Source organism: Varanus komodoensis, unplaced genomic scaffold, assembly GCF_004798865.1.
Source record: "Varanus komodoensis strain SLA01 unplaced genomic scaffold, ASM479886v1 scaffold5, whole genome shotgun sequence".
Classification (NCBI taxonomy): Eukaryota; Metazoa; Chordata; class Lepidosauria; order Squamata; family Varanidae; genus Varanus; species Varanus komodoensis.
This window is the reverse complement of record NW_025336087.1, coordinates 19828853-19856556: the sequence shown is the minus strand read 5'-3', so window position 1 is coordinate 19856556 and position 27704 is coordinate 19828853. Positions and strand designations below refer to the sequence as shown.

Below are 27704 nucleotides of genomic sequence, written 5' to 3'. Positions count from 1 at the left end.
GAGACCAAGTTTTTAAACTTTTTTTTTAAATCGCACTGTAATGCTCTTTTGCTTTTCTTTTACTTCCTAAGTGTCTTAGTATTTTAAAGACAACATAGCGAGAAAAGCATTTTAATGCTAACTAAAAGATTGGAAAATGCAAAATGGCACCTCCTTGATGTGTCACTGCAGAAGCTGAAACCACGCCCCTTTTAAAAGATGAAAGAGCAGCTCCAAAACCATCTGCAGAAGCAGAAATTGAGCTACTCTTATGAATATACCCTTATAGGATCGCACTGTTACTCATTTATAAACTCTGTTTGTTTGACAGGGCCTCATATTCTCCAATAGGGCACAGAGGAAAAGCAATATATTTTTGTGCATATCACTTTCCACCTTGTCCAATTATGCCTAGCGAGGGCCCTCCCGCTTCTCTTCACACATGGTTGAGGCCTCCTCTCTGTCTACTGTACATTACTAAATTTACACAATTACACTTTCCAGACAAAACAAAAAAATATGCATGTTTTATCTTACAGCCCATCAGGTTACAGAGCAGCTGCGACTCACCCAGCAATATTTACTATCTGCACATAGCAGGCGGCTATACGGGAAAGGAACTCTTGCACGGGCATTTCGCGTGCTCGCGTGCACATTTAAGAGTCAAGATGCGACCGCTCCTCGCCCCCTGAAAACTTCGAGAAACAAAACAAAAGAGGCAAACATTGCTGCTTCCTTGGGCACAGCTCGGGTGCAAAACCAAACCAAAGCAAGGGCAGTTAGGTTGCATACGGGACTCCGACTGCAGTCTTCACCCAAATCGCCCTCCAAAAGAAATATCCGCACGTGCAAACCACCCTCTTTCCGTCCTTCCCAGAGGCGCATGGGGAAATAAAGCTATTCAGCCGCACAGCAAGCATAAAATTCGCGTCTTTAAAAAACAGCAACACGAACAGCCAAGGATCCTTTGCAGCTTCCTCTGTTGCACAGCTGCAACCTCACCCCGGTCAGCCCAAGCTCGAACTCTCCACGTGCAGCCGCATTCCCAACTTAAGCCAAGCCCGCTCCTTTCGTTCCCTGTGACGCGCTACCGCAGTGGGCAAGGACGGGGCGGAGATCTCCCGCTACGCTCAGTGCATCTAGCTTCGGCGGCTCCGTCCCCGCCTCGTTTCCCGGCTCCGGCTCCTCCTCCAGCTCCCCTCGCCTTCGTGACTCGTCCTACCCAGGTCTGTTGTAGCTGCGCGTCCGCGCTGTGTGCGCGCAGAGGGGCAGGCTGCCGTCACGTCCAATTGCTGCAAGCGGGATCCTTCTGGCCGGCAGCGGCGATGTCGGCGCTGGAGTGGTTCGCTCACAAGTCCCTGGGCGGAGGCATCTATTGGATCCAGGAGAGGTTCTACGAGTCGGGCAACCGGGCCAACATCTGGCTGGTGCGCGGCTCGCAGCGGGACGTGGTGATCGACACGGGGCTGGGGCTGCGCAGCCTGCCCGACTACCTTCAGTTGGCTGGGCTTCTGAGCCCCGAACCGGCCTTGGGCGGCGACGAGGACCACCGGCGCGGCGAGAAGGAGCCGGCGGGCAGCGGGCGGCGGCCTTTGCTTGCCGTGGCCACCCATGTCCACTTCGACCACTCGGGTGGGCTGCACCAGTTTGAGGAGGTGGCCGTGCACAGCGCCGAGGCCGCAGCCCTGCGGCGCGGCGACAACTACGAGGCCGTCACTTGGCTCTCTGACAGCGAGGTGGTGCGCCAGCCCAGCCCTGGCTGGACCGCCAGGCAGTTCCGAGTACGGCCCGTCCAGCCGACACACATCTTGCAGGAGGGTAAGCGACGCGGGAGGTGCTGAGCCGGCCTAGAGCGATCGGCTGGACGAGACGGGCCCGCCCAGTCCCTCCCCGCCGGCTCGCTTCTTGAGCCACCTTTGAATGGCAGATTCTCGACGTCGCGTGACTTAGTGCTAAAGAGTGTCCCGGGCTATGCGCAGCGCAAGTTTTTCTAAAGCCAGCACTGGGGTTTGAGGGAGGGGTTTGCGGGCGTACTTTCCAGCAGTACGTTCGGTTTTGCAAATGTTACTAATCAGCTTCATCCCAAAGCAGGTCTTCCTCAGCCTGGCGCCCTACAGATGTGTTGGATTACAGCTCCCACCATCTCCCAACAGCAGGCGTGGCTAACACATCTGAAGTGCACCCCCTACAGGGCACCTCCTGTTTATAATGACCTGCGAAGGGTGGGCTGCTAGAGCTTGCTGTTACTGCAGCGAACGTGATTTCTGCGTTTGACGAATGTTTACATAATATATTAACTTACCATACACCAGTATTTCATATTTTGACTTATTAGTATACTTAATAGCATGTTTAATCTAATAGAATGTTTCATACATAATATTACCAGTATTAATACAGCTGCTGTGTAAATATTTGCTGGTGGTGGATACACACTTGGGCCCCGGTATTTCTAGGCTATGAAATGCATAACCCATTACTGTCTATTGTGGGTTTGCTGGGGAGGGCGTATTGCTCTACTTTTCAAGGGAATATGTAAAGCGATGGGAATTTTAAGTGTCCTTATGATCCTGTCTGATAGGGAGAGAGTGGTGTGATATTCCTTGGATGGCCTCAGCAACTCATGAGCATGCAGAGGCAATTCCCCAGGATCTGACATTCTGCATGCTGTGAAAGTGAATAGCATTGTTGATAGGCTTAGAGACTCCATGGAGGTAGCAGGAAAGGGAAATGTATAAAGGACATCTTACATAAAAAAAAAAAAAAACACGATATAGAAATGAGCATGGCAACAGAGCTCCATAAATTGTGTGCCTATCTTCAAAAGAAAAGCAAAAATAAGATGCACCTTCCATCAAGGACCTTGCACTCGCACTTTTTGTATTTTGTGTGTGTGGCGTATTATCCTTCAGAGATAAAGCATATGTATGCAGGGGTTAGAAGAGAGAATCTTGCTAGATGCAGGCATGCTGCACCCAGGTGGACTGCCTCTTTCTTAACGGGCATGCCTACATGGACATGCAGTGTGAATGTCTGTGGATGAATGAGTATGGGTGGGGACATCAGAAGAATGGATGCTAAGAAGTGAAGTCTTAAACTGGTACATGCGTATACAACATGTAGCTAAGAGATTTCATTCATTTAATAAATAGTAAAACAATTCTCCCTGCCCCTGCAAATACCTCAGGTCTCAGTTTTGCTGAGAGGTTATTAGTGTACATAATGAGTTTTGAAAAACAAATCCTCAGTAACAATTACAAGCCTAGCCATCAAACATTGCACATAATAGTAGCCATGTACACTGGGGACAGCATTGCAGGATTTGTGCGGCATGGCTTATTTTATTCATTTTTACATACTAAATTTTGAATCGCTGTTGTTCGAGAGCAAACATCCCTTATTTATCTTCATGGAGCATTTATTATCAGTTGGCATGTCTCAGCCCTTTCTACAGAGCTATTATTTAAAAAAGACTTCAGTGACTAGGAAAGAAAAGTCATACAAAGCATATTCTTTAAATACCACCCAAAAGTAACATTCTCGGTTAACAATCTAATAGTACCATCCTATGCATGCTTATTCAAGATGTAGTAAGGTCTTCTGTGTCCAGTAGAGCCTATTCTCTGGAAAGTGTGTTTCCTATTGCTTTCATGTGTGCAGCTGAGTGCTGGCGTAAGGCCTGAGCAACAGTGTCTGTTCAGGGAATTTAAGTCGATAGATTTGGTGACCATTCATCCTGATTAACTATTAAGTGCCAGGCAGATGATGTTTGAGCGTAGTTCAGAGCAAGCCATTACTTGCAATTTCTGTGAAGAAAAATAATAATCTTTTCAGATCCAGTGTGCTGAAATTGGAATCTGAGTATTTGTTCATCATTGGGGCGGTGGCATTCCCAGAAGTGGTAAGCTTGCCGGGAATGGCATCAGGTGGCACTTTGCCTCATTGCTTACAGAAAGGACAGAGCAGTGGTCCAACAAGAGCATTTCATTAAGATATCAATGTGAGGTATGGCATCAGAATCCCATGTATTCATATTTCCAGAAGGAGCACATCATTCCTGTGGGGTTCTTAATAAGCTTTTCCCAAGTTAGTTACCTGTGGTCATTTTACATCCTGAGAGCACAAGTTCATTACCTTAGACAAATTGATTTACTTTGAAGGAAGTGTCGTTGAAATTAATGGGGCTTATTTGTGAGTTATCTTTTTAAAAACAACCCAGACAACAGCTTAACAAGAGTTAAAATGCAGTTTCCCATTTTGGACATACATTTTAAATGTATTCCTAACCCATGGCTGTGAACAAGCATCAGGACTACCCACCCACTCCTCATAAAATCATAGAACAGTAGAGTTGGAAGGCCATCGGATAGACAAGAAGGCCATCAGGTCCAGCCTCCTGCCAGTACTTTCTCTTCCTAATACACACTAGCTTTAGCCCTGTGGTCCTTGTTCATTTTAAACTAAAGTTATTTCTTGCATTTGAATGGGAACTCTGGTTTAATGTTGGATAGCTCAACAGATATCTAGCCAAGATCAGAACAGATCCTGGCTTAATATCCTGATTAGGTTACTAATAATATACCAGAGTATATTGTTCAGCATTTCTAGTGCAAAAGTGAATGCTGGTTTAAACAAAACTAATTCCAAATTCAAGGGGAGGAGGTGAGGAGCAAGCTAGAAGTGTACAGCAAGGAAGCTTATTTCTAACTTCCTAACTCCTGAAATGTACATACAAAACTGCTTTAACATGCTTGAATGCAATTGACTTACTTGTCAACCTTTGCATGTAGGACTCTGTCTAGAAATTGTACGAAAAGCTGATTTTCAAACTTTGGTTTCCTCTTTAAAATGATTTGTGTTGAGAATTTGGCATGATAAATCTGATTAAGGTTTCTTAATAGGTATTTCTATTTGCCTGTGTGAAGGGTTCAGCTACATTAAGGCTGTTAATCACAGGCTAAACTGATATTATAAAAACACAAGAAAATTGAGAGACATACACATTTAAATAATAAAATAAATTACTGAAGAATTTAAAATGGAAAGAAAGTACAGTGACTGGGAAAACTACAAGAGCATGAATATATCAGTGAGAATGTAATTGTACATATGCCATTTGCATCAATATTTTCATGTTCTTGCGTCTTTTCCATCCATTGACCCTGTCTGGACATAATAGCAGCAATTGGAGGTAGTTCATTGGTTAAACTTTTAGAACCAGTATGGTGTAATGGTGAAGAGTGCTGGGCTGCAGCTCAGGTGGCCTGGATTCTAGTCACAGCCAGTCACAGAATCTCACCCCAACCTACCTCACAGGATTGTTGTTGTTGGGATAAGATTGAGAGCAGGAGGGCGAAATATGTAAGCCCCTTTGAATTCTTTAAAAAAGAAAGAAGACAGGACATACATCTAATTAAATACCCCACAAACTACAGGGATATGAACTGTGTCCAAGCTTTTTCCTGTTGCATTGACAGTCCTGTAATGCCACCTTTGAGGGTTGTTTCCATGATATTCGAACAGGGATATGTTGGACTTAATGAGGATTAAACAACTCCCAGTTTAACTGACAAACAACCCAAAGTGCTTTTTTGGGTACAATGGAAGCAACCCTCAAAAGTAGTTAATGTAAACAGGAACCAGCTTGGGTACCTCATGTATCCTACCAGGCTTAAAATTAATATGTGATTGCTGGCCAGATATCACCATTACATCTGAACAATTTATTGTGTTTCTATGTTACAATTCTGTTACTCTCTGCTTGTGGGATATAAAACAAAGGCAGTAAGTTCATAATTTGTGTAGTACAGAATAAAGTTTTTGAAAAATTTGATACTAGACACAATCTTCTGACAAGCCTTAAGGTTCTTAAAAGATGCCCTCTGAGATTATTAAGACCAAATAGGTACTGGAAATGTTCTCAAATTAAGTCCAAGCAACCAGTAGTAGTTTGAATTTATTGAAAATCAAACCATTTGTATACTTAGTTATTGTGAGATTTTCTGTCAGCATTTTGCTTGATTGCATAGATTTGCAAAATTAAGTGGATCTGAAATAGAATTGGATTTGTAGAAATCCTACGTCATTCTGCTTTATGCTGTATATTCTTCAATGTCTCATCCTGTAGCTCATCCCATATCAATTACTATTACTCATACAGTGAAAAGAGAAGGCTATAAAACAATAGAATGTATTTGTTCAGAAACATCTGAAATGCTATGCAATAACTTCCTCTAAAATATTCAATTTATTAGAATGAATTATTGATGTTACCTTTTAGAGAAAATAGTATTAGATTTATTCTAAATAACTGATGACACAATAGTTAAATTACAAGACAAATGGATCTGTATGCTTCATTAATTTTCATGTTATAATGCAAGCTGGTTTTGTTCTGTACTATTTTTCCTTCACAGACTTCCATTGTCAACTAAGGAAATTTGAACTTGATGTGGTTATGTCTCTGTAACTGAAGTGATTGGTTAATTTAATGACTTGCAGACAGTAGGGGTGCTGTATTGGCTGGTTAGCTGGATTTTGGACATACCACCCAGTGCAGATTCCTAGCTCACTCCCACCCTTTTTTTTTTAAAGCAAGCTGTTACTAGCCCTTGGAAATATAAGGCAACTCCTGTCACTCCTACCCCAGTCATCCCTGCGCACTGACATGTGTAAAAGGATGGGTTGCCATGCATGCTCATATCAAGCGCTCTGGCTGACACTGGATTTGGCCGTCACAATCTAAAAGGTGGTGTACCCCTGTTCTAGCCAGCGAAACAAGGTGCAGCTGTGATTGATAAGGGAAACTATGTTTATGAACCACTCAAATGTAAAAGAACTCCAGGTGGTTTTAAAAGATTAAAATCTTAACAATAAACTATAAATATAAAAGCCTTTTATAAATGAAATAATTAAAATAATCAGAAATAAGCATCCTTGGACTGGTACACCTTATCATATGCTGTCAAATGCCTGCGAGTAGAAGAAAATATTAGCCTAGTACAAAGCTTGGTGGTGGGAGGCAGACCTCGCTGAAAATGCATTTTTAATGGAGGGGGGCATCTCTGAAAAGGCATTCTCCTTTGTTGCCATTTTCCAATTCTCTTATGATATGTGAGGCCCTCATATGATTGTGTGTACCGGGAAGGTTCATACAGATAGGACTTTGCTTCCTCCTTGCCTTAAGAAGAAAAATGGAGTACTTCCGACCCTTGTCTCCTTTTGAGTTAGAGCTGTGATCATTGTACGGAAGAAGCAATAGGATTGTCTAACTCTGCCTAGTTATGAACTGGCTTTTCATTTTAAGGAAAAAGTATCTCAGGACTCGTGAGAGTTTCAATCTTACACAAAGCTGTCAATCCTACCAGTTTTCCCCACCCAAACCAAGTTCTCCCAGGTTCCATTTCCACCCACCTCATGATCCTAACCCGCCAAAGCTCCATTATAGTGTACCACAGAGAGGAGGTAGATATTTTTTTTCCTACTGAGGTCTGTGTTCCCTTGGGATGACTATGATGGTGCTTGTCTGCCAGCAGTGAATGGCTCAGCCAAAAATGAAGGCTTCCAACTTTTTGTGATTTCGTTTTTCTACACAGTAGAATGCTTGGAGAGAGACAGATTGCTCTTGCTGGGGATTTGAACAGATTGTTTGCAGAAGCCCTTGGAAATTATGCTGTACGTTGCAGATTGCCCACCCTGATGTGAAAGGAAAAGCCCATTTGTTAGGCTCTAAATTGATGGGATAGCTTTTAAAAATGTGGCATAGGCCTTTAAGTTCATAAGGGTGCAGCATTATGCTCATTTAGACAGAAACGAGCCCCAGCCCCTCGGCCAATGTGCTCTCTGTTCCTTGAACATTACTTTTTCTAATTTTTGACTTTTGGGGGATGCCTTGTTAGCATTTTGTTAGCCAACATTTCTGGTGTTCCTATTCTTTTAGAGCTCATCGCTGGAAGAGATTTGTGGCTGAGAGATTTTAGTGGGGAATGAATCTATTTTATCTCCAGTACATTTCACATGCTAGCAAAGTTATGCTCAAAATCCTACAAGCTAGGTTCCAGCAGTATGTGGACCGAGAACTACGAGAAGTACAGGCAGGATTTCGAAGAGGCAGAGAAACTAGAGATCAAATTGCCAACATACGCTGGATCATGGAGTTCCAGAAAAACATCTACTTCTGCTTTATTGACTATGCTAAAGCCTTTGATTGTGTGGATCACAACAAATTGTGGCAAGTTCTTAAAGAGATGGGAGTACCAGACCATCTTACTTGTCTCTTGAGAAACCTATATGCGGGTCAAGAAGCAACAGTGAGAACTGGACACGGAACCACTGATTGATTCAAAATTGGGAAAGGAGTTCGGCAAGACTGTATACTGTCGCCCTGCCTATTTAACTTATATGCAGAGCACATCATGAGAAAGGTGGGGCTAGATGAATCACCAGTTGGAATTAAGATTGCCGGGAGAAATATCAACAACCTCAGATATTTAGATGATACCACTCTAATGGCAGAAAGTGAAGAGGAACTAAAGAGCCTCTTGATGTGGGTGAAGGAGGAGAGTGCAAAAGTTGGCTTGAAACTCAACATTAAGAAAACTAAGATCATGGCATCCGGTCCTCTCACTTTCTGGCAAATAGATGGGGAAGAAATGGAGGTAGGGACAGATTTTATTTTCCTGGGTTCCAAGATCACCGCAGACAGGGACTGCAGCCAAGAAATTAAGAGACACTTGCTCCTGGGGAGGAAAGCTATGGCAAATCTAGACAGCATACTAAAAAGCAGAAACATTACCCTGCCAACAAAAGTGTGTATAGTCAAGGCTATGGTTTTCCCAGTTGTAATGTATGGCTGTGAAAGCTGGACCATAAGGAAGGCTGAGCGCTGAAGAATCGAGGCCTTTGAATTGTGGTGCTAGAGAAGACTCCTGTTAGTCCCTTGGACTGCAAGGCGATCAAACTGGTCAGTCCTAGAGGAGATCAACCCTGACTGCTCTTTAGAAGGCCAGATAATGAAGATGAAACTCAAATACTTTGGCCACCTAATGAGAAGGAAGAACTCCCTGGAGAAGAGCCTAATGCTGGGAACAATAGATGGCAAAAGAAGAAGGGGACGGCAGAGGGTGAGGTGGCTAGATGGAGTCACTGAAGCAGTCGGCGTGAGCTTAAGTGGACTCCAGGGGATGGTGGAGGACAGGCAGGCCTGGAGGAATGTTGTCCATGGGGTCGCGATGGGTCAGACACGACTTCACAACTAACAGCACCAACAATAACAACAACAACATAGCTGTACAAATGCATGTGCAGAAGCACTAAGGCATCATGTAGTACGCTCCCTACCATTTCATGTTTCAATTGCTGAGGAATCTCTTGAATTTTTGGAAACACTGTATTAGTCATTGATTTTATTTATTTCATTTCTATACCTCCCCATAGCCAAAGATCTCTGGGCAGTTTACAACAGTGCATGAAACAAAACAAAACAATGCAATACAATACAAACATAAAAACAAAGCAACATTAAAATGAATTTTAAATAGCTTAAAAATACAGCAAAAATGACCATGCAAAGGAAAAGATAACTCACCCAGGCTCCTGGGTAACCAAGTAGACCTTTCAAGACCTCAACATAAAGGGCTGCCATAACCTGGCATCGAAAAGATGGCAGGTTTGGCACCAGGCAGGTTGCAATAGTGAGGTTGTTCCAAAGATGGAGGACCATCAGAAAGTCCTCTCTGTTGCCTTGTTGCAGCCCTCCAAGCCTTCCTTGGTTTGGGCACTTGGAGGGACACCTCAGAGGTTGAGCACAGTGTCTGCGTAGTTGGGAGAGGCACTCTGACAGGTATTTCAGTCCCAAGCCTTGTAAGACCTTATAGGTTAAAACCAGCAACTTGAATTGGGCCTGGAAGCAGACATGTAACATTAAGCCAGAGAACACCCCTTCTCTGCTTTCCTGTAATTCAAGGATGCTGTTCCAAAAATCAATTCCAGCCCTGCAGCTAAGGCACCATGACTCACCCAAAGAATGAATCAAAGTACATAGAGTATATTAAAGTATTAAGAAGAAGGGAGAGGGATACAGAAAGGAAAAGGGGAATAGGAGCAGGTGGATACAGCAATGAAACACAAAGCAGAGTACCAGAATCAACCCTGCACCTGTAAACTCCTTGTTGCACCACAGAACAGAAAACAATGAAGCTAGTTGTTCACTACTTGTTGCCTACAACAGATTACTCCACAGAGAAATCTATAGGGAAGGCAGACCCACCCTATTTGGCCAATCTATTTTAAAATCATCTATGCTAGTGGACATGATCACTTTCCTGTCATAATGAAACCTTTTAAAATTAATGTATGTTGTCCAACTTAGTTTAACCTTTTTTTACCATCTCCAGCTATGCTGTAAATATCCTTCCTGAATTTACAGCAGCAGTATTGACATGCAGTATTTGATCCTGTAATGAGATAGCACTATTTGGTATATTAGTTTGAATTCTCATTCTAGGCACTGAATTTGCCTTCACACTGCTGCAGTATTGTGCCAGTATTTTCGGTGACACTTGTTCCATGACCCCAACATCACTTTTGTGCATGACTGCAGCTAATTCAGGCCCCATCACCATATACTTGAAGACTAGATTTGTTCTTGTTATCCCAGTGTGCCTAACTTTACACTTTCTTGCACTGATGATTTTATTTTTACTGCACCTATTTTTAGTGTTACTATTAACAATAAATAAAGTGCCTACTTGCCTCTGCTGTTCAACAAAAGGTACGACTCCCATAATCCAGTAGGCATGATACAAAAGGAAAAGGGGATGGGTTGGAAAGAAAGTACTGGAGTAGCTGCTATGTAACTAGACTATGGATTGGGTCAGACCATTATGTTCTTCCTGGGAAGCAAGGAGTACAACCTTTCCTTGGTCTCCTGGCTGGTGATGGAGGCCTCCTTTTGGGTCAGTGTCTCCCCCTTTAGCTCAGGAGTCCCAGGAGCAGAGTGGTCTTTCTGGAACAGGGAGGCAAAGCAAGCTTTCTCCAGCTGCTCCTTCTCTGGTCAATGAATAGGAATATGCCATCTCCTTGATAATGATGTTGTTCTTGGAAAGAGTGGTCTCTTTTCTCCTGGCTGCTTTTTATATAAGCAGCCTTTGTTTTCCTATATATTGTTAACAGTTGCAGCCTTAATAAAGTTTGCTGCCTCTTCAGAAGGAAGTTCTTCAGATGGTCTCAAACTCTTTCTTGTGGCTGCATCCCTCTTTCCCAGTCTCTGATCATTTGGTGCTTTCGCATCATGTGTACAGTCTTTTCCTCATTACAAAAGCTTGAAACACACTGTCCGTAATTTATTAAAGGGACTTTCAGGTTACAATGTGGTAGTACTGGGGGTAGTTTGGCCCCACCCTTTCTGCCCTTGACTCCACCCATGACTGGGTCCAAAGATCCTCTCTGAAATGGAATTGGCTGAAAGAAATTCAATGTTCCTGAATTAATAGGTCCTCTCCATGCATTCCCCACTCAGTGCTGAACCAATTTAATATTTATGTTCCAATCCATGTTGGGTATTAGTGTGTGAAAATTGTTTGAGAAGTGCATCTTGTGACTGTCCTGGACCAGTAGAAGCAGCAATGTCTGTGAATGGTGGGCTTCCAGTTACACTTCTAATGCTGAGCTCTGTAACATCTTTGTAATAATGGCATTTCACTTCTTCTGGAGATCACTTCAAATATTCAACCCCCTCCCCATTTTTTGTCTTCTGTTTGTAGGGGATGTGATCAGCCTTGGTGACAGACAGCTCACTGTCATGCATATGCCTGGCCATTCAAGAGGAAGCATTTGTTTGCATGACAGAGAAAGGAAGATACTGTTCAGTGGGGATGTTGTATATGACGGCTCAATGATTGACTGGCTTCCCTACAGCCGGATAAATGACTACGTTGAAACCTGCCAGCGACTCATAGAGTTAGTGAATAGGGGCCTTGTGGAGAAAGTCCTTCCAGGGCATTTCAACACATTTGGAGCCGAACGGCTCTATCGTTTGGCTTCTAACTACATCTCTAATGCTGGAGTTTGTCACAAAGTTTCCACCTGTGCTATGAGATCGATTGCAAGTTTAGCACTTCGCGCAACGAATTCTAGAACAACTTCATAGTACAGTATAGCATGTCTAATAATGTGCCATTTTAAAGCCCAATGGTGTGCATAAGTTTCTTTAAAGGAAAAGCTGGCGGATAAGCCATAAAGATTCTTATTTTTATCTACTTCATTTCTATTTTTTAAAAGTATCTGTATAAGCTAGTAGCTGTGCCATAGCTACCTATCATTCCTTCTATTTTTCAAGGCAGGTTTGCACATAAGTTGAATGCTGTTGAGATGTTCTAAAGAAATTGTTTTGTATTTCAAGCATTTTGAAACATAACATATGCTAAAATGAAAAGGTTTGCACTTGTGTCAATCTTGAGTTAGGAAGTTGTGTTGAAAGTGTATTTTAAATTGCCAAAATTTATTATGAGCAGTACTTGTGGAGAGGGAAAAGTTAAAACATTCCACTGTCTCATTGGGTGCACTAAGTTAATAATATCCAATAATTTATTTTTTATTGTATGGGGTGAATGTACACTGCATTTATTACCAAATGTTGATATAAAGCACTATGTCATACTTGATGTTCTTGTAGTGTGTTGCATTTGGCTATTGTTTCTCAAACAAATGGCATTTTTGTGAATATTTGAAGTATATTGCTTGCTCTTTAAATGTGACTAATGGTGTAAGTATGAGTGTGTAACTTAAAAACTGAGTCAAGGATGATTAAAGGATCTGGGTTTCTTCAGTGCAACAGCTGGAGGAACACCTCAGTTCTAGTGAGTGGCAAATCGTTTGATGGACAGTTGTGAATTTGGTGGGTCCCAGGAGACTGCAAAAGGATATTTTGTGGTAGTTGGTTGACAAAAGCAACACCTCTTTGAGTCCTGGCCATCCATTGCACATTACAGGTGTGGGCTGGACTTAAGATAAAAATTTAGCAACTCCAAATGACATCTTCCTCTTTTGTTTCTCTTTTCTTATCTCCATTTTGCATGATATGCATTTTCAAGGAACTGAATGGAAACCTTGCCTTTTTCAATATAAAAATTCTATGTAACCCTCTGGAACATTTCTACTTCCTTGTGTGAAACTGGATTTTGGATCCCGTAGCTGTGGAGCTGAAACTAACTTAATCCTTTGGAACTCAGTGGGAAGGATGTTAACAATGGCCCTTGCAAAAACAGAATGGTTTCAGGATTACGATGATCAGACACGTTTTTCATCCTTCCGGAACTTAATTGCACAGTATTTCCCCACATCAAAGAGCACTGCATATATGGAGTCTGAGCTCCACTGTATGCAGCACTTTAGCCCTGAGAGGTCTCAAGGGTGGATAGATGGATGTAGTCACTTCTTTAAATGTTAACAGTGCCTATTTCCTGTTGTAGACTGGAGCAGAACAAAAAGAAAGATCAGAGCCGACAGTGAATGACCATTCAGCATAGCATTTAGCAATTCTGTTTGGCTATAATGTTGTGTGGAGTTCGCACCAAATTCATGGATGAATATCTAAGGTTGCAGGTTGCTTTAGTTTGGCAGTTAGCTTTGGAAGTATTGGTTGTAATAGCAAAAACCATAAGTAGCTTTAAATACCAAGACAACATGCACCCCCAACAGTGTAAGCTTAAAGTGTTAGGAACAGCAGTATCAAAATTAGAATAAAAATTTGTAAATTGTAACTTGTTTCAAGTTGAGAGGTGGTGCAGTGATAACCTTATTAAGGCACAATTCTGTGCATATTTAGACAGAAAAAATACCCAAAACTCCTAGCTGGCTGAAGGATGCTGGGAGTTGTAGGACTTTTTTTCTGTTTAGACATGCATAAGGTTGTGCCCTTAATTGTGACCAAGAGAGTTGCCAGATTTTGCACTTCTTATCCTATCCCTCCCTTCCCAAATGAGGCCTGTGTTGACCATGTTTGTGTCCACAGCATTTTAAAAGCACATCTACGGCTAATCTTGCTCCTATTTAACCAAGATTTGCAACCCATTTGGGGCTGGCCTTTGTAAACTCCTAGTGCCTTGTTTGTTGATTTTGCAGAAATGTGGACCTTTTGAATTGAACAACTATGAAGTGATTTTGTTCTGGAACACTGCTGTGGCACTAAAGCTGGATTTTCCCAAGTAAATGGAACTGCCTATTTTCCCCCCCTCTCCACCATGCCATGAAAGTTCTTTTCTCCAATGCCTTAGATTGTTGACAGTTGGTGGATTGCTTATTGTGATAAAAAAAATCTGCTAAAGACTACTTGGGTTGCCAAAGATTAGTTTTAAATAAAAGGACAGAGTTTGTGCATTTGAAATATTACTTTCAGCTTCTCTAGCAAACAGCTACTAGAGGTCACCTCCTGATTTTTAGACTGAATGTCTGCTTTGTCTAAATTACTTCTCAAAACACTACATTACTTGAGATCAGTTACTATATGTAGTTCTTGGAAAATGTAATTGGATGAGAAGGAAATTCACATCCTGATACTTAATTACGTTTGCTGAGAAGCAAATCCTTCTCTGTTCAGTGAAACCACATTCCTTTTTAGTGTTTTGAGGAATGCAGCCAGTCCAAGTTGTAGCTTTGACACACTGCAATGCTGAATTAGTGTTGGTTAAGTACAATCCTAGAGTGTGACTGTTATTATATAATCTAATTTTATTGTCTTAATTATTTTTATATTCTAAAACCATAAGCATTTCTGAAGTTATTAAAGTTCTTGACCTTAATCATTGAGATGTATCATATATTTTCACTTCAAATATTATGGAGTGTGTGGCATTTACTACTGAAGATCCAGACAACCCTACAGATTTGATTTTTGTCTGCTTTTAATAGTGTAAAACCAGATTATAACCTAATTCAGACAAAGCACTTGGAGTTAAGGGTATATTACCAGTTCAACTGTTTTTACTTAACTGGGTCAAAATTATGCTGTAAGATCAAGTTTTAAAGGAATTTTTAAAATGTTGTAACACTGCACTACTGATAAAACTTTACTAATAGCATATGCCACTGTTTCAAGGAAAATGGTATATTATTTTATCATAAATATTGATAATAAAAGAATTGTAACACAAAACAGCTCTCTAGTGATAATTTCCTTTTTATCTTCAACCCTATTAAAATAGGAAAGAGTACATATTTGTTTCCTCTTGAGAAACTCTTAAAGTGTAAAACTGACTTCCACAACCTGGTACTCATGTTTTTTTTTCTTAGACTACAATTCTCATGGTTCCTGTCCATTTACCAAGTTGGCTGGGGCTAAAGGGAATTTTTGCTCAAACTATCTGGAGGGTACCATGTTGCAAAATGTTGATGTAAATCTAATCCATATTTTCAGCTGTGATAGTTTTGTGTAGTGATTATGTATAGTGTTGTGTTTTTTTTAAAGCTGAAAGAGAACAGTTTCTGCAGTCTTCATGAAAATGAAAGCATAAACTATTATTACTTGGGATCATCTGGGTGTGCAAGACTATTTAAATTCACATCTTATTGTGTGTTCCAAAGAATGCTTTTACCATGTTTATTATAAATGTATTGACTAATTGATCATTAATTATTCTTTGTCCTCATCTTGACTAGATCAGTTATGAAGTGTGAAAGACACTAATGGTATTTTGAAAGGGTTTTCTTGTGTGCTGAAAGCATTTATTATTCCTGAAGGTTGAAAATAGGTTGGTATAACCATCCCCTATCTGATATGATTCCTTGCCTAAGTGCTTTTTTCCCATGAGGAGATGGCTGAGACAGGGCTTCCCAGAGCTCATGTTCTCACACATACACTTATCTTTTGCCTCTAGATTCTTCCTACTTATCCTCAGCTCATTTGTTCAGTTGGTTTTGGTTTTGGTTTGTTTAGGGAGTGTATGTGGAGACATTTGTTTAAACACAGAGGATGCCCCAGTATGTAATGTCACAGTGCAAAAGAAGTTGTGCCTAGCTTGAATTACAGAAGGCTTTTAGAATGCTAGATTGTACAGTTAAAGATGTTTGCTAATTATATTAAACAGTAGTTTACACTAGCTTAGCATCCTTACAACTAGCATGGAGATAGCATTGGATACTACCCAGTACAACTACATGCACGCACACATGCAAGGAATGATGTTTTCAGAGTTCAAGAACTCACAGAATTCGATTTCTCTTAAATGTTTTGGTGGCTTACAAAATAGTACTTCTGATGAATGAAAATGCTGACTTGCTTGTCTTCAATACATCTTTGGTTGTCCAGAGACAACTTTTTTCTAGGAGAAAAATACAAGTATAAAAAGAGTAAATAACATTAATTTTATTCATACGGTAAACGTTTAAAGGGACGCCATCTGCTGGTTTAGTTTCAGACATACAAATATGATAAGCTGAATATTTGTGATTATTGTTTTAAAGTTACCTCAGGTCAAATTTAGGGGTTATGGGTATATTTGGGCAGAAGCAGAAAAGATAATGGAGGTTGCAATCCTAAGCATATGTATAGGTGACTACTAATATGAACCCCCGACAAAAATGCAGGCAAAGCATAGAGATATTATCTTTTTAATTTTAGTTTGTATTATGTGTTACATTTAGTAGTGTAGACAATCACCAAGGTCCCGATGACAGGTACATTTTGAATGAAAGTTTGGCATAACGTATTGAATTTTATTTAGAACTTAGGAAAAGAGCAGAAACCCTTTTGTTCTCTCCATACAGGGTTGAGCAAGGGGGAGGAAATACCAGGACAGCTGCACGAAGGAAACAGCGACACACGAAATAAACTAAGAACCAGTTATTATACAGCGTGTAAAGTTTTAACTGGATAGAGCCATTGCAAATTGGGACGTGAGAATTATATGTTCGGAGGTAGTTTCACATAGAAAACAACGTTCTGGAGTTCTTGATGCTCTCGTTTTCTACGTGCGATTATTTGGCGCTACTCAAACGTGAACTAACCCCCATCTGCAGCATTATCCGGTAGAATTTAAGAAAAACTTTGTCATTAGATTCCGCTGATCATACACAGTTGCCTTGACCATTAATACCATAGGTTTCTATCTTGGCCTTCTAAACTGCAGAGACCCTTCCTTGCTTTAAGAGGGCGGCGCGGAACCAAGAACGGCCCTCGCTGGCATCGACTTTACATACCGCTTTGATCGACGTTGCTGGGCGGGGACATTTTGGCGCCTCGACCAATAAGATTTGGAGAAAGCAAGATCCGTAAACGTCAACAGTCAGCGCGGCCCGCTTCTCCCCCTCCCCGAATTCTAGCTTCACTGTGACGTCTCAGCCGTGCTACCTTCTGGGTAACGTTGGCGCGTACACACTAATTTTTAAGGGGAGTTTGGGAGGGGACGTTGGCTATTTGATTGACAAGTTGGTTAGCCAGTCAGGACTCTCTCAACAGAGAGAGGTGGGAAGTGTACGTCTCAACGTCCAATTATAGCTGAAATTTGAAGAGGGAAGGAGCGTTGTTGGCCGAAGGAAGGGTTTTGCGTCCCGCTTTCGAGGGAAGGCTGTTGTTACGTCTCTGATTCCGGGTGCCGGTAGTCAAAATAGTAGAGACGATATTCCCCAACCCCCGCCTGGTGTCCGGTTTAAGGGGTGGGCCAGGAGAATGAATTTGGTGTCGAGGTTGGTATGGACCGGGGCGGAGGGAGACGAGTGGGCGGGAAAGAGCGAGATAATGAGCTCGCTTCTTGTTGCTATGGTAACGCAACGTTTTCCCCCTTTTGAATCGTTTGTCGCGATATCTACCGCAGCGCGCGCTGGGTTCACGCGCGAGCTGGCTGCCCGCTCCCCCATCAGGACTGCTTCCTCTCGCGGCATATTTTTGACCTCTGGCTGAGTCCTGAGGAGCCTTTTCAGATTTGTCCCGGGCTTCGAGGTTGTCCTTGTCGATTACCGCCTTTAACTTTTAGAAAAGTCGGGATCGTTTTTGTTTTCAGTGTTGTTTGTGTCTTGCTTTTCTGCCACTTAGGCCCTCAAGGCGGTCTGCAAACGTAAATTAAAACATAAAATACCAGTAGTAAAACACAGCCCTTAAGCAACCTAATAAATCAAATAACGCAATCTAAACATAAATAGACATCAGCTTGGTATACCTTAAAGGCTTGAATGGCCGAGACAAACTGCGGTATGCAGTAGAATAAACACTGGCGGATCAATTGCGCTTATGCAGAGAGTGATTTACTCTTGCCTTTGAACTATACTATTGGTGGTCTTCAGGTCATCCTTATCATCGGAAGAAAATGGTTGCTGGTGAGGTATTTATCAGCGGTAGGATGGGGAAGCCAGTATAATACACAGCGCCACAAATCCGTGGTAGAAACGTATGTACACGCTGAGAATGACCTAGTTGTCTCCGGGAAGGGCTGGGAAAGACCCGTCTGTAATACCAGAGGCCTGCTGCTGCTCAGCATAGACTATATGCTTAATAAATGTAAATAAATAAATATATTACACTATATAGATCAATGGTCTGTTGATAAGGGAGCTTTTCTATTTTTCCGCAGATACAAACATCAGTACCATTCGAGCTATCAGACTTTCTTCATTAAGATACTTTAGGAGCATTAGTAACACTTAGGAATGCCAGAGTCCTTTTAATATAATATTTTGTCCTATTTTTATTGTTTTTGATAGACAAAGAATATCCAGAATACTTTAAACATGACTAATCATGTTGTGGTAAGGACCCCCCCACCACCACCACCACAAAAACACTACAAAAATAACATGTATTCACAATGTCTGTATGTACAGAGTATCTTCATTTTTTTCATCTTGAAATACATTTGGCATAATTGATACAAGGTACTCTCAGTGGGAAGCATAAAAAAAAGGAAAAAGGGATACGTGGACAGACAGGAAACAAAGAACAGGAAAGAATTTTGGTAGCTAAGGCTTTGCTTGCTCAGTTGATTTCATCATCAAAATGATAATACCTATGCACAAAGATTTGCTCTGTAACTAAAAATTGCTTGTAAATTGATGATTAAAAGCATTTGCTAATTTCTGTAATGGAATGTATATTTGTTGTCTTGCTCTTTATGTTCTAGAGCTGAATTTTCTGTTGAAAAAACCAAGAGAAAGAAGAGAAGAGAGTTAACCGAAGAACAGAAGCAAGAAATTAAAGATGCTTTTGAATTGTTTGACACAGATAAAGACAGAGCTATAGATTATCATGAACTAAAGGCAATTCATTTTTTTTTCTTACAAGTCCAGTATTTTGTAATAGTATGGTTTAAAAAAACCCTAGGCTATGTATTCAAATATGCTTCATTTTTCTTGGCTCTGGCATTAGATAATAGCTTTGTGATGTGTCGAGAATGTAGGTAAAGCTGTTGATTTATAACTAAGTATGACCAAAGAGCATACTTTGTAAGAGCAATTGTAATAACAGGTTCAGGGTCTCTATGCATTCTCAGAAGAAATGTAGTCATTAAAAATTCAGGAAATGCTCACTTGTTGCAGGCTGCATTTCTCTACAAGCTATATGCTGAAACTATAGTGCTGGAGTTTTTGACTTTCAGGTTTTAGTAGGGCCCAAGCCACCTCACTCTGTTTTAGGACTGTCACCACTTCTCACTGTTCCTCTCCCAAAAATATCAAGAAAGTGAGGAATATGTGGGATGGGGAGCATCTTTGAGATACCTATTTATATACTGTCTTTCTTGCTCTGTCCTCCATCTTCTAATCCATACCATTCTCTCTGCTCTGTAATTGGGTCTGGAAGTTTATGTGTATGTCTCTCACTTGTCCTTATGGTGACAACTAGTACAAGATTTTGGCATGGGGGGCATGTAAAATAAAGCTACAACCCAAGTATGGGCTGAGCATAGCCCACCTGCCATACTGTGTGTCAGGTACATACGTTTCTGTGGTATATATGCCTTCCAATAAATTATAAGGGGAAAGTGTGGTTTAATGGCATTGTATAGCAAATATTGCATGTTGTTACTTCACTCAATTTAATACATTTCTTCACCAGTCAATAGCCAAAGTTCTTGCCTATATGCAGTATGAGATTTGCAGTATTTCAGTAATTCTGTAAAATTCCTGTGAAATAGGTCAGTGTTACCTTCTATTGTGGAGAAGACTGAGACTGAAAGGATGTGGCTTGTATAAAGTGAAATGATGTTAGAACTTAGTTATAGGTCATACTTCAGCTATAGTGCAGGAACGCTTGAATTCCAGGTTTGTTTGTTGTTCTTTCATAAGGTATGAAACCACTTCAAAGAAAAACCACTTAAAATGTGAATACTGAATGTGTATGTATTTTCCTTTGGTGTTCCTATGTAAATGGATAAATATGCATGCCAAAGGAAATTAGAGATCTAGAAGGAAAACATCTAACATTTTTGACATGGCACACTAACAGCTTAACATATCTTTATTAGAGACTTATTAAAGCTGCTGTGTAGCATTCTGCTCAGTTTATTAATTTTCTACATTTCTTTCTGTCATTGATTCCCATGCAGTACTTTTGTGAATTATGGCTGTCTGATTTTACTGTTGCTTATTCCCATGTAAGTACATGGGGCAGCCTTAATATAATAAGCATTCTAATTCATAAGATAACATACTGCCAAGAGTCCATCTGACTTTTTTGTAAGTTAGTGCCAAAAAGCAGCATAGGTGGGAAACAAATTCAGTCAGGTTGTCATTCCACTTAGTCCAAGAGAGTCATATTTGCTCTGTTCCACTTGCATCTCTTGAGCTAAAAATGTAAATCACTCCTGTTTTCCCAGTTCCTGAAATGGTACTTCAGGTGCTGCTTCTGGATAAGATAGAGTGGTCTGATGTTTTGTCCTATTATTCCTAGTTATTAGTTATTTTTATTCATTTATTTAAAACATTTGTATGCTGCCCAGTTGTGCCACAGCACTTCAGATCTCTAATTTTGTGACTGATGAGATGTGTATCCAAAATTTGAAGGGTCACAGGTTGCCCACCCTGGTCCAGAATAATGTAAGTGGTCCAGAAGTGGTGTGTAGAGTTTTGCTGGGCCACTGGGTACCCCATTTTCTAAAATAAGAGGTTATTACATTGCATTTTTACCCCACCTTTTTCCGTCTTGCAAGGAACTCAAGGAAGCTTCCATAGCCCCATTTCAACCTCATACCAACAACCCTGTAAGGTACGTTGGGCTGAGAGTGATTGAATGGCCCAAAGTTACCCAGTAAGCTTCAAGGCCTTAAGGGACTAAAATCCAGCTCTCCCAGGTCCCCAGTTCAACACGGTAACCACCACACCAGCTCACCACATTGGATTGTTGCAGATGTCCTTGCGGTGATGCTTGGTGAATCCTCATTTACCAGTTTGTGGGGAAGGCAGCTATCTCACACTTCTCCATTTTGTCAGGCTGCAAAGCAGAGAGAAGTGAAGCAGGGCCATCTCATCAGCTCTGGTGAGCGATACCAGCTTCTCCTTTAGAGAGAGGCTTGTCTTCCTGAACATTTTCTCTTCTAGTTGCTCATTATAAGAGCTCTATAATTTAAAGAACTAATGCCTGAGTTTGCCTTTTCTTGTTCCTTATTCCCTTTTAGTATTATGTCTTGTAGATTGTAAATATGAGGGCAGGGGTTGCATTGCATTGCATTGCTTTGCTTTTTAATTGTTCCCTAAGCTCTTTTGAAAGCCTTTTCAGCTCAAGGGTGGGGTAAAATAATAAATGAAAGTCTTACCAATGACCAATCCCTCAGTCGGAGGTGGGGCAAAAAGAGGACCCCCCCCACACACACACGCACACACATATTGCCAAGCTTCTGAAACTGGGTAGTTACTACTTTGCTAGGGAAATTCCAGCTCTGATGTAGAACGTCAGGCTTCCTATTTTGTAGCTTTCTTATAGTCATGTTTTGTCATGAATAAATGGCTTTGGTCATAGGAATATGAGCAATATCCAGTGGAATACTTAAGCCTCTGCTCATTTCCTTTCATAAACAGTAGGTACAGCTAATTCTGTTGTACAACAGAACCCACTGTTTAAGCAACAGAGATTAGCATTTCCTTGAGGCAGCTCCAGAACAAATGGAAAAACTAGTTTCTGGAAACAGATAGGCTGTTGGAGCTCCCTTAAGCACTAACCTGTGTAGTATATTTCCTTGCTATTGTAAGAAATCTTAAATATAATGTGTTTAAAATGGGCATTGCGCTTTTTATGTACTGAATCTGAAATACTGTTGCATTTCTGTTGTTTCCCAAAAGGTGGCAATGAGAGCCTTAGGTTTTGATGTGAAAAAAGCAGATGTGCTAAAAATTCTTAAAGATTATGATCGAGAAGGAACTGGGAAAATCACCTTTGAAGATTTCAATGAAGTTGGTGAGTATTGGATTTTTAAAAAATGTTATTGACAAGAAAGTTGACAATAATTGGTAACTACAAGTTTAGCTGCTCTGTTTTCTTGATAGACATAACTGTAAATCTATCCAGAATAACAAAACTAAACCTTTCTTGATGTGTTTAAAGTAATGTTTATATCACCATTTGAAAACAAGCTGAACTATTGGATTTTCAACACTACCCTATACAAAGCTCAGTTGTATATTCTCCTTTTCTCCTTCATCCCACCTACCAATAAAATTGTGAAACTGAACATAAGGAATAAGATCCAAACTGAACAATTTGTAGTTTTTCAAGCCTTGATAATTTTATTTAACAATAACTGCTTCTTTAAAATGTTATATTTAGTTTCCTCAGATATGTCCATTTTTGTAGCACCATGAAAAGGGTTGCAGAGTACTTGCTATAGAGTAAACTCAGAAATGAGTTTTCTGCATAATGATTCCTCTGTGTCTAAGTTGTGATGATCCATCCATTTCTTTTTGAATTACAAAGCGTGAGCACCTTAAACTATATACATATTTCACTCTTTGTTAGATGGTGAAGGTGAATCTTTGAGATTATATTGATCATAAAGCCAAGTGAGGGGCATATTCATGCAGAATAAAATTCCAACAAAAATGTCTTTAAAGAAGGTCAGATGCCATATTTTTCTATTTTAGTGACAGACTGGATACTTGAGAGAGATCCACATGAAGAGATACTAAAGGCATTTAAGCTGTTTGATGATGATGATTCAGGTAAAATAAGCTTAAGAAACCTGCGTCGTGTAGCTAGAGAACTTGGGGAAAACATGACTGATGAAGAACTTCGGGCAATGATTGAAGAATTTGATAAAGATGGAGATGGAGAAAGTAAGTCCTAAATATGTTACATTTATGTCTCTAATCTTGGAAATAAAAATGTAATTCATTGAAATTAGCTCTCCGTAATGATTTCATAGTAAGACCTACTCTGACAAATGATCAATTTGCCCTCCAGAAAACTCAATTAGGTAACTTCGATTCCTTCTTATTCAAATATGAAATTGGTTGCTACAATGTTAGCAGGAAGACATGACTGTATTGGCTCCTTCTTTAGTGAAGACTTCTGTAGCATTTCATAATGAACAATAGCTGGATAAACTGAAATAAATTATTATCTGCAGTGCCATTGCATCCACCATATAATGCCCTGAAAAATAAGCATGGGATCTACTTGAAAACACTATATGTGGAACTTCCCTTGAAGATGGTCCAGACTATTCAAATGATTTAGAATAGGACAGTGCAGCTGTTGATGAGGACCAGTTCTTATGAACATACTATTCCTGTCATCTATCAGTTGCACTGGCAGCCTGTTTCTGTCTGGGCCGAATTCAAGGTTTTAACTATGACACACAATATCCTAAATGACTTGGGACTGCAGTATCTGAGGGAGTGCCCTACTCCATATATTCCTGCCCGTTGTCTAAGATCTTTGACTGGGGCCTCCTATGAGTTCCTCTCCCCAAGGAGGTTAAGGGGGAGGCTGCAAGGAGGTGGGCCTTTTTCTGTTGTGGCACCCCAATTATGGAACACTCTACCACCAGAGAGTCACCTGGTTCCTACCTTAGTTTCAGGCACCTGGCAAAAAACTACCTTTTCCTGCCCACCTTTGGTACCATCTAGATTGTTTATTTCAGTACATTTTTAACATTATACTAACATTTGTTTTATTTTTATTTAATTATTTTATTGTAATTATTTTGTTGTTGTTATGATATTTGAATTGTATTCCTTTCTTAATGTTGTTTGTTGAATTTATATTGTAATGGCTGCCCAGAGAGCATGTTGCTAACAGGCAGCTTTTAAGCAAATTTAATAGATAAATAAATACTTCAGAAATTAAGAATTGTATATTATAAACAGTTACTAGTAAACAAGTATAACAATTCATATTTTTAATTGTAAGCATTTGCAAATTGGGCTATTGTAGGGCTAAGCTATTTTAATTTTCCATGATAATTGCTTGCACCTACCTTGGTTAATCTTTTGGAATAGAATGCACTGCAGGCTCTCCAAGTGAACTTGGCAAATTACCATTATTTTTGAGAGAATTTAAATATTTAGGCTCCCCAGGACATTCAACAAGAAGCCGATTTGATTAATAAAAGCTTTTAAGTAAGATATATACAGCATGCTTAATGTGTTTTTTTTAACAGTCAACCAGGAGGAGTTTATTTCTATCATGACTGGAGATGTTTAACATTACAAGAAAAGAAGTGAATTTGGCACAAAAAGGAAGGATTTCAGCATTGAAGCTGCCACCTTTCTGTTTCTATTAATTTCTGTAGCAGGAGCCATGCAAAAAATAATTTTCCTCAAAGGACCAAAAGAAACACAAAGTATATGTATTAAAAAGTTGATATTTTGTATCATTAAATTTTAGAATGAGCAGTGTTATGTTTGAGTACTCATTTGTAAAATAGCTTTGTATAAGAGTTTTAAATTAAATCATAGTATAATACCTTTTGAAGTTGACATTATTTTAGCATTAGCTGTGGCCTTAGTTTTTATATAAGAATTTAACAGACATCCATTTTAATAAAATCTTCTTTTTATACTCTACAAGCTTTGTTGGAGTATTTAATCAAAATGGCATTGTGGGTTTAATTGTCAACTGTAATACTGCTTATTTTTTAAAAATGCACTTGGCATTTTAAATATTTGTAAAATATTTATTACATTACATTTACACTTGTCATTCTTCCAAGGTTCTCAGAGCAGCATATACTCCATTCTCCCCATTTTATCCTCAGAGCAGCCCTGTGAAGTTGATCTAGTTGAGAATTAGTGACCGACACAGTATCAATCAGCTCTTAATGCAAAAGTTTTGGAAGCTGAGAACTCTGAATTTAAAAACATGAGGTGAAAGTAACAAATACAAAATACAGTAGTCTAAAAGTCTCTATGTGTGATTAAAACTGCATTTCCCTGGCACAGACATATACCACATGGAATTGCCAAGTATTTGTTTCTTCTCCAAACAGTGTGTTAAACTTAGAACTGTTAAAGACATATATTTCATTTGTTTTATTTATTAGATTTATATCCTGCTTTTTTCTTGCACTGAACACAAAAAGCTTACGTAAGTCTTATCCTAGCAACAGTAATCCTGTTGGGCTGAGAGTCTGTGGCTGTCCCAAGTCACCCAGTCGGTTCCATGGCTGAGCAGGGACTAGAACCCAAATCACCTTAGTCCCATTCTCTTAACCACTACACCACACTGTCTCTCTAGTAATATAAAAATACATTATGCTTTCTTAAAGTATCATGAGTATTGGTAACATACTCTGCCCAGGTGATGTACAGGATGTAGAGCGTGTCTAGGAATCTGAGTTCCTTAGTTTCTATAGTAAAGTTTTTCACGTTAAGTAAGACAGAACTGTCATTTTACATGTGCTTGGGTCTACATTATACTAGTACAATACCATTAAGTTAGCAATCATGTACAAACTCACCTTTTGGAGTAAAGCCATTTAACCAAAGGAAAGTACATAGGATTAGGCTCTTAATTCGAAAGTTTTGGAAGCTGAGAACTCTGAATTTAAATGTGTAAGGTGTAAAATAACAAATGCAAAATATAGTAAGTATAAAAGTTTGAATCTAGCACAGTTGCTTTTAGGACATCTTAGACAGATTGAGACATTAAGCAATCCCATCCCTCTGCTGGTCATTGCTAAGCAAACAGACTGGCACATTGAACTTGAGTGGCATAGTTTTCTTCAGCCACTGTCATTGTACCCGTGATAGTTGGCACCTCTTCTGAGAGGTATCTTCCTTCTTCCTGTTTTAATGCTTCACTCCTTCGGTAAGTAATTTGTTAGGTTCTTTAATGCAATCCTTTTTTTAAATGTTTTTACAATATGAAGAACTCATATTTTAATTATGTACGACTTTCTTGTTTCTCAAAGAAATCTAACAACCTATCTAAAGGTGGCCCCAAAAACTATAGTAAAGAGAGAGCTAGAACTAAAACTCTATTAGAAGAGGAAAATTTCACAAGTATTTACTTTTTCAGTGATTTTAAGAATACCTGTGTACATCAGTGATAATAGTAATTGGGGGAACTATAGATGTATATAAAAAACATTTCTCCACTGGGGAAATAGTAAGTCTTTTACAGTCTTGGAAGAAGAAAGGTCATGTCAAACTGGACTGCCTATAATTACTTGCTTTTTACAATGCACTAGAATGGAATTTCATTAGGAAAAGTCAGCATCAAGTGATGAGTACATTAGATTCTGTTATCCAAAATGTATTCCTGACTGCTATAATAAGAATATCTGTTCTGAAGTCCCTTCAGCATTTTCTGTGTGCTGCTTGCATTCATTCTACATATTACATTTCTAACTTCAGTTTGCTTAGTTTGTCGTTGCTATAGGCACCCTTTCAGCAATGTTTCCCATGTGTATCTTCACTAGTGGGAGAGAGTTAACAGCCCTACAGCTTTTTGATGCTGCAGAACTTCTCTTTTGTGGGGCCAGTGCTTATGTTGGGGCTATTTCAGAATGTCATTTCAACCATATATCAGAACACAAGATGACCTGTTCTGAACTTGCATTTCAGTTTTGCAAGAGTGCCAGATGCTTCTGCTAACATCAGCCCTGGTATTAAAATGCTTTGCGTGTTCATTACAAATAAAGAAGTGACTCACCCTTCCACTTTACCCCACTTTAGGTCTCTTGCACAAAAGGAGATGCACGTTCATTATGAGGAGAATGGACACAATGAAGTGAGGTTAGCTACAGATAATTGAAGGATGTGTGTATTAACCCCGAAACACTATTTTTCTGCTTTGGAAATGTGGTTTGGTGTAGTGTGCTTAACAACCGGCCTGCTCATTTCCCTGCTCCAGATTGATCCTTCCATGGGGCTATACATATGTTTCTTAAATATAACCAATAATGAGAAAACTGCAGTTAATGAAAAGGTTAAGTGCCCTTTCACGTTTTCTAAAATCAATTGTACCATCCCAAAGCCACCTTTCTAAACCAGGCAAAAGATAGAGCACATTTGCATCTAACATGTTCCTCACCACTTGTGGAAGGGTGGTGGTAGAGAAGAACATCTATTTTAATTCCTGTGTCCCTACTTCTATGACCTGTGCAAATCAGTCTCTGTAGGGTGTCATTTGTTCTGTGTGGAGATACATGAGACCAATTCAACCAAGTCTCAAGAATTCTGCAAAAAGTGATCAGGTTTTCTGATTCTCAGATTTTGACCTGAAGCTCCACAGCCATTACTGTTTTATCTTTTCAAAAAGATTTGAATGTACTGAAGACACAATACAGACCTTATGCAGTCTCATC

The 27704-nt window shown here is 39.9% G+C and overlaps 3 protein-coding genes across 8 annotated transcripts in view; 2 read left to right on the top strand and 1 right to left on the bottom strand.

The window, feature by feature from the left end:
* Positions 1 to 17289, bottom strand: part of POLR3G (RNA polymerase III subunit G) — a 36032-nt gene extending 18743 nt beyond the window's left edge. For 2 of the 5 annotated variants that reach the window (XM_044445824.1, XM_044445828.1), the window contains exon 1: positions 550 to 1340. The gene's annotated coding sequence lies outside the window, so the exon portion shown is untranslated. Of the gene's footprint in view, positions 1 to 549; positions 1341 to 16980 lie in introns of those variants that run through there. The other 3 variants (XM_044445825.1, XM_044445826.1, XM_044445827.1) reach the window with 3 other exon arrangements.
* On the top strand, positions 1192 to 15130 carry MBLAC2 (metallo-beta-lactamase domain containing 2). The gene is made up of 2 exons (XM_044445821.1): positions 1192 to 1797; positions 11742 to 15130. The coding sequence occupies exons 1-2, from the start codon at positions 1305 to 1307 to the stop codon at positions 12125 to 12127; spliced, it is 879 nt and encodes a 292-aa protein (XP_044301756.1). The 5' UTR covers positions 1192 to 1304; the 3' UTR covers positions 12128 to 15130.
* A 104-nt stretch (positions 17290 to 17393) lies between the features above and the next one.
* On the top strand, positions 17394 to 27132 carry CETN3 (centrin 3). Of its 2 annotated transcripts, none has more exons than XM_044445829.1 (5): positions 17394 to 17658; positions 19086 to 19221; positions 22237 to 22351; positions 23035 to 23226; positions 27073 to 27132. In XM_044445829.1, the coding sequence occupies exons 1-5, from the start codon at positions 17642 to 17644 to the stop codon at positions 27129 to 27131; spliced, it is 519 nt and encodes a 172-aa protein (XP_044301764.1). In that variant the 5' UTR covers positions 17394 to 17641; the 3' UTR covers position 27132. The 2 variants fall into 2 exon arrangements, with proteins under 2 accessions (XP_044301764.1, XP_044301765.1); XM_044445830.1 differs by lacking the exon at positions 27073 to 27132 and adding an exon at positions 24555 to 24960 and having other exon boundaries at positions 17398 to 17658.
* The last annotated feature ends 572 nt before the right edge of the window (positions 27133 to 27704 follow it).

Bases quoted from the DNA above. Each gene is read 5' to 3' on its own strand.
- MBLAC2 (XM_044445821.1), top strand. From the start codon at position 1,305: ATGTCGGCGCTGGAGTGGTTCGCTCACAAGTCCCTGGGCGGAGGCATC. The intron at 1,798-11,741 runs GTAAGCGACGCG...TTCTGTTTGTAG, and splicing joins GACACACATCTTGCAGGAGG to GGGATGTGATCAGCCTTGGT.
- CETN3 (XM_044445829.1), top strand. The intron at 22,352-23,034 runs GTGAGTATTGGA...TTTCTATTTTAG, and splicing joins TGAAGATTTCAATGAAGTTG to TGACAGACTGGATACTTGAG. The intron at 23,227-27,072 runs GTAAGTCCTAAA...ACCCCACTTTAG, and splicing joins TAAAGATGGAGATGGAGAAA to GTCTCTTGCACAAAAGGAGA.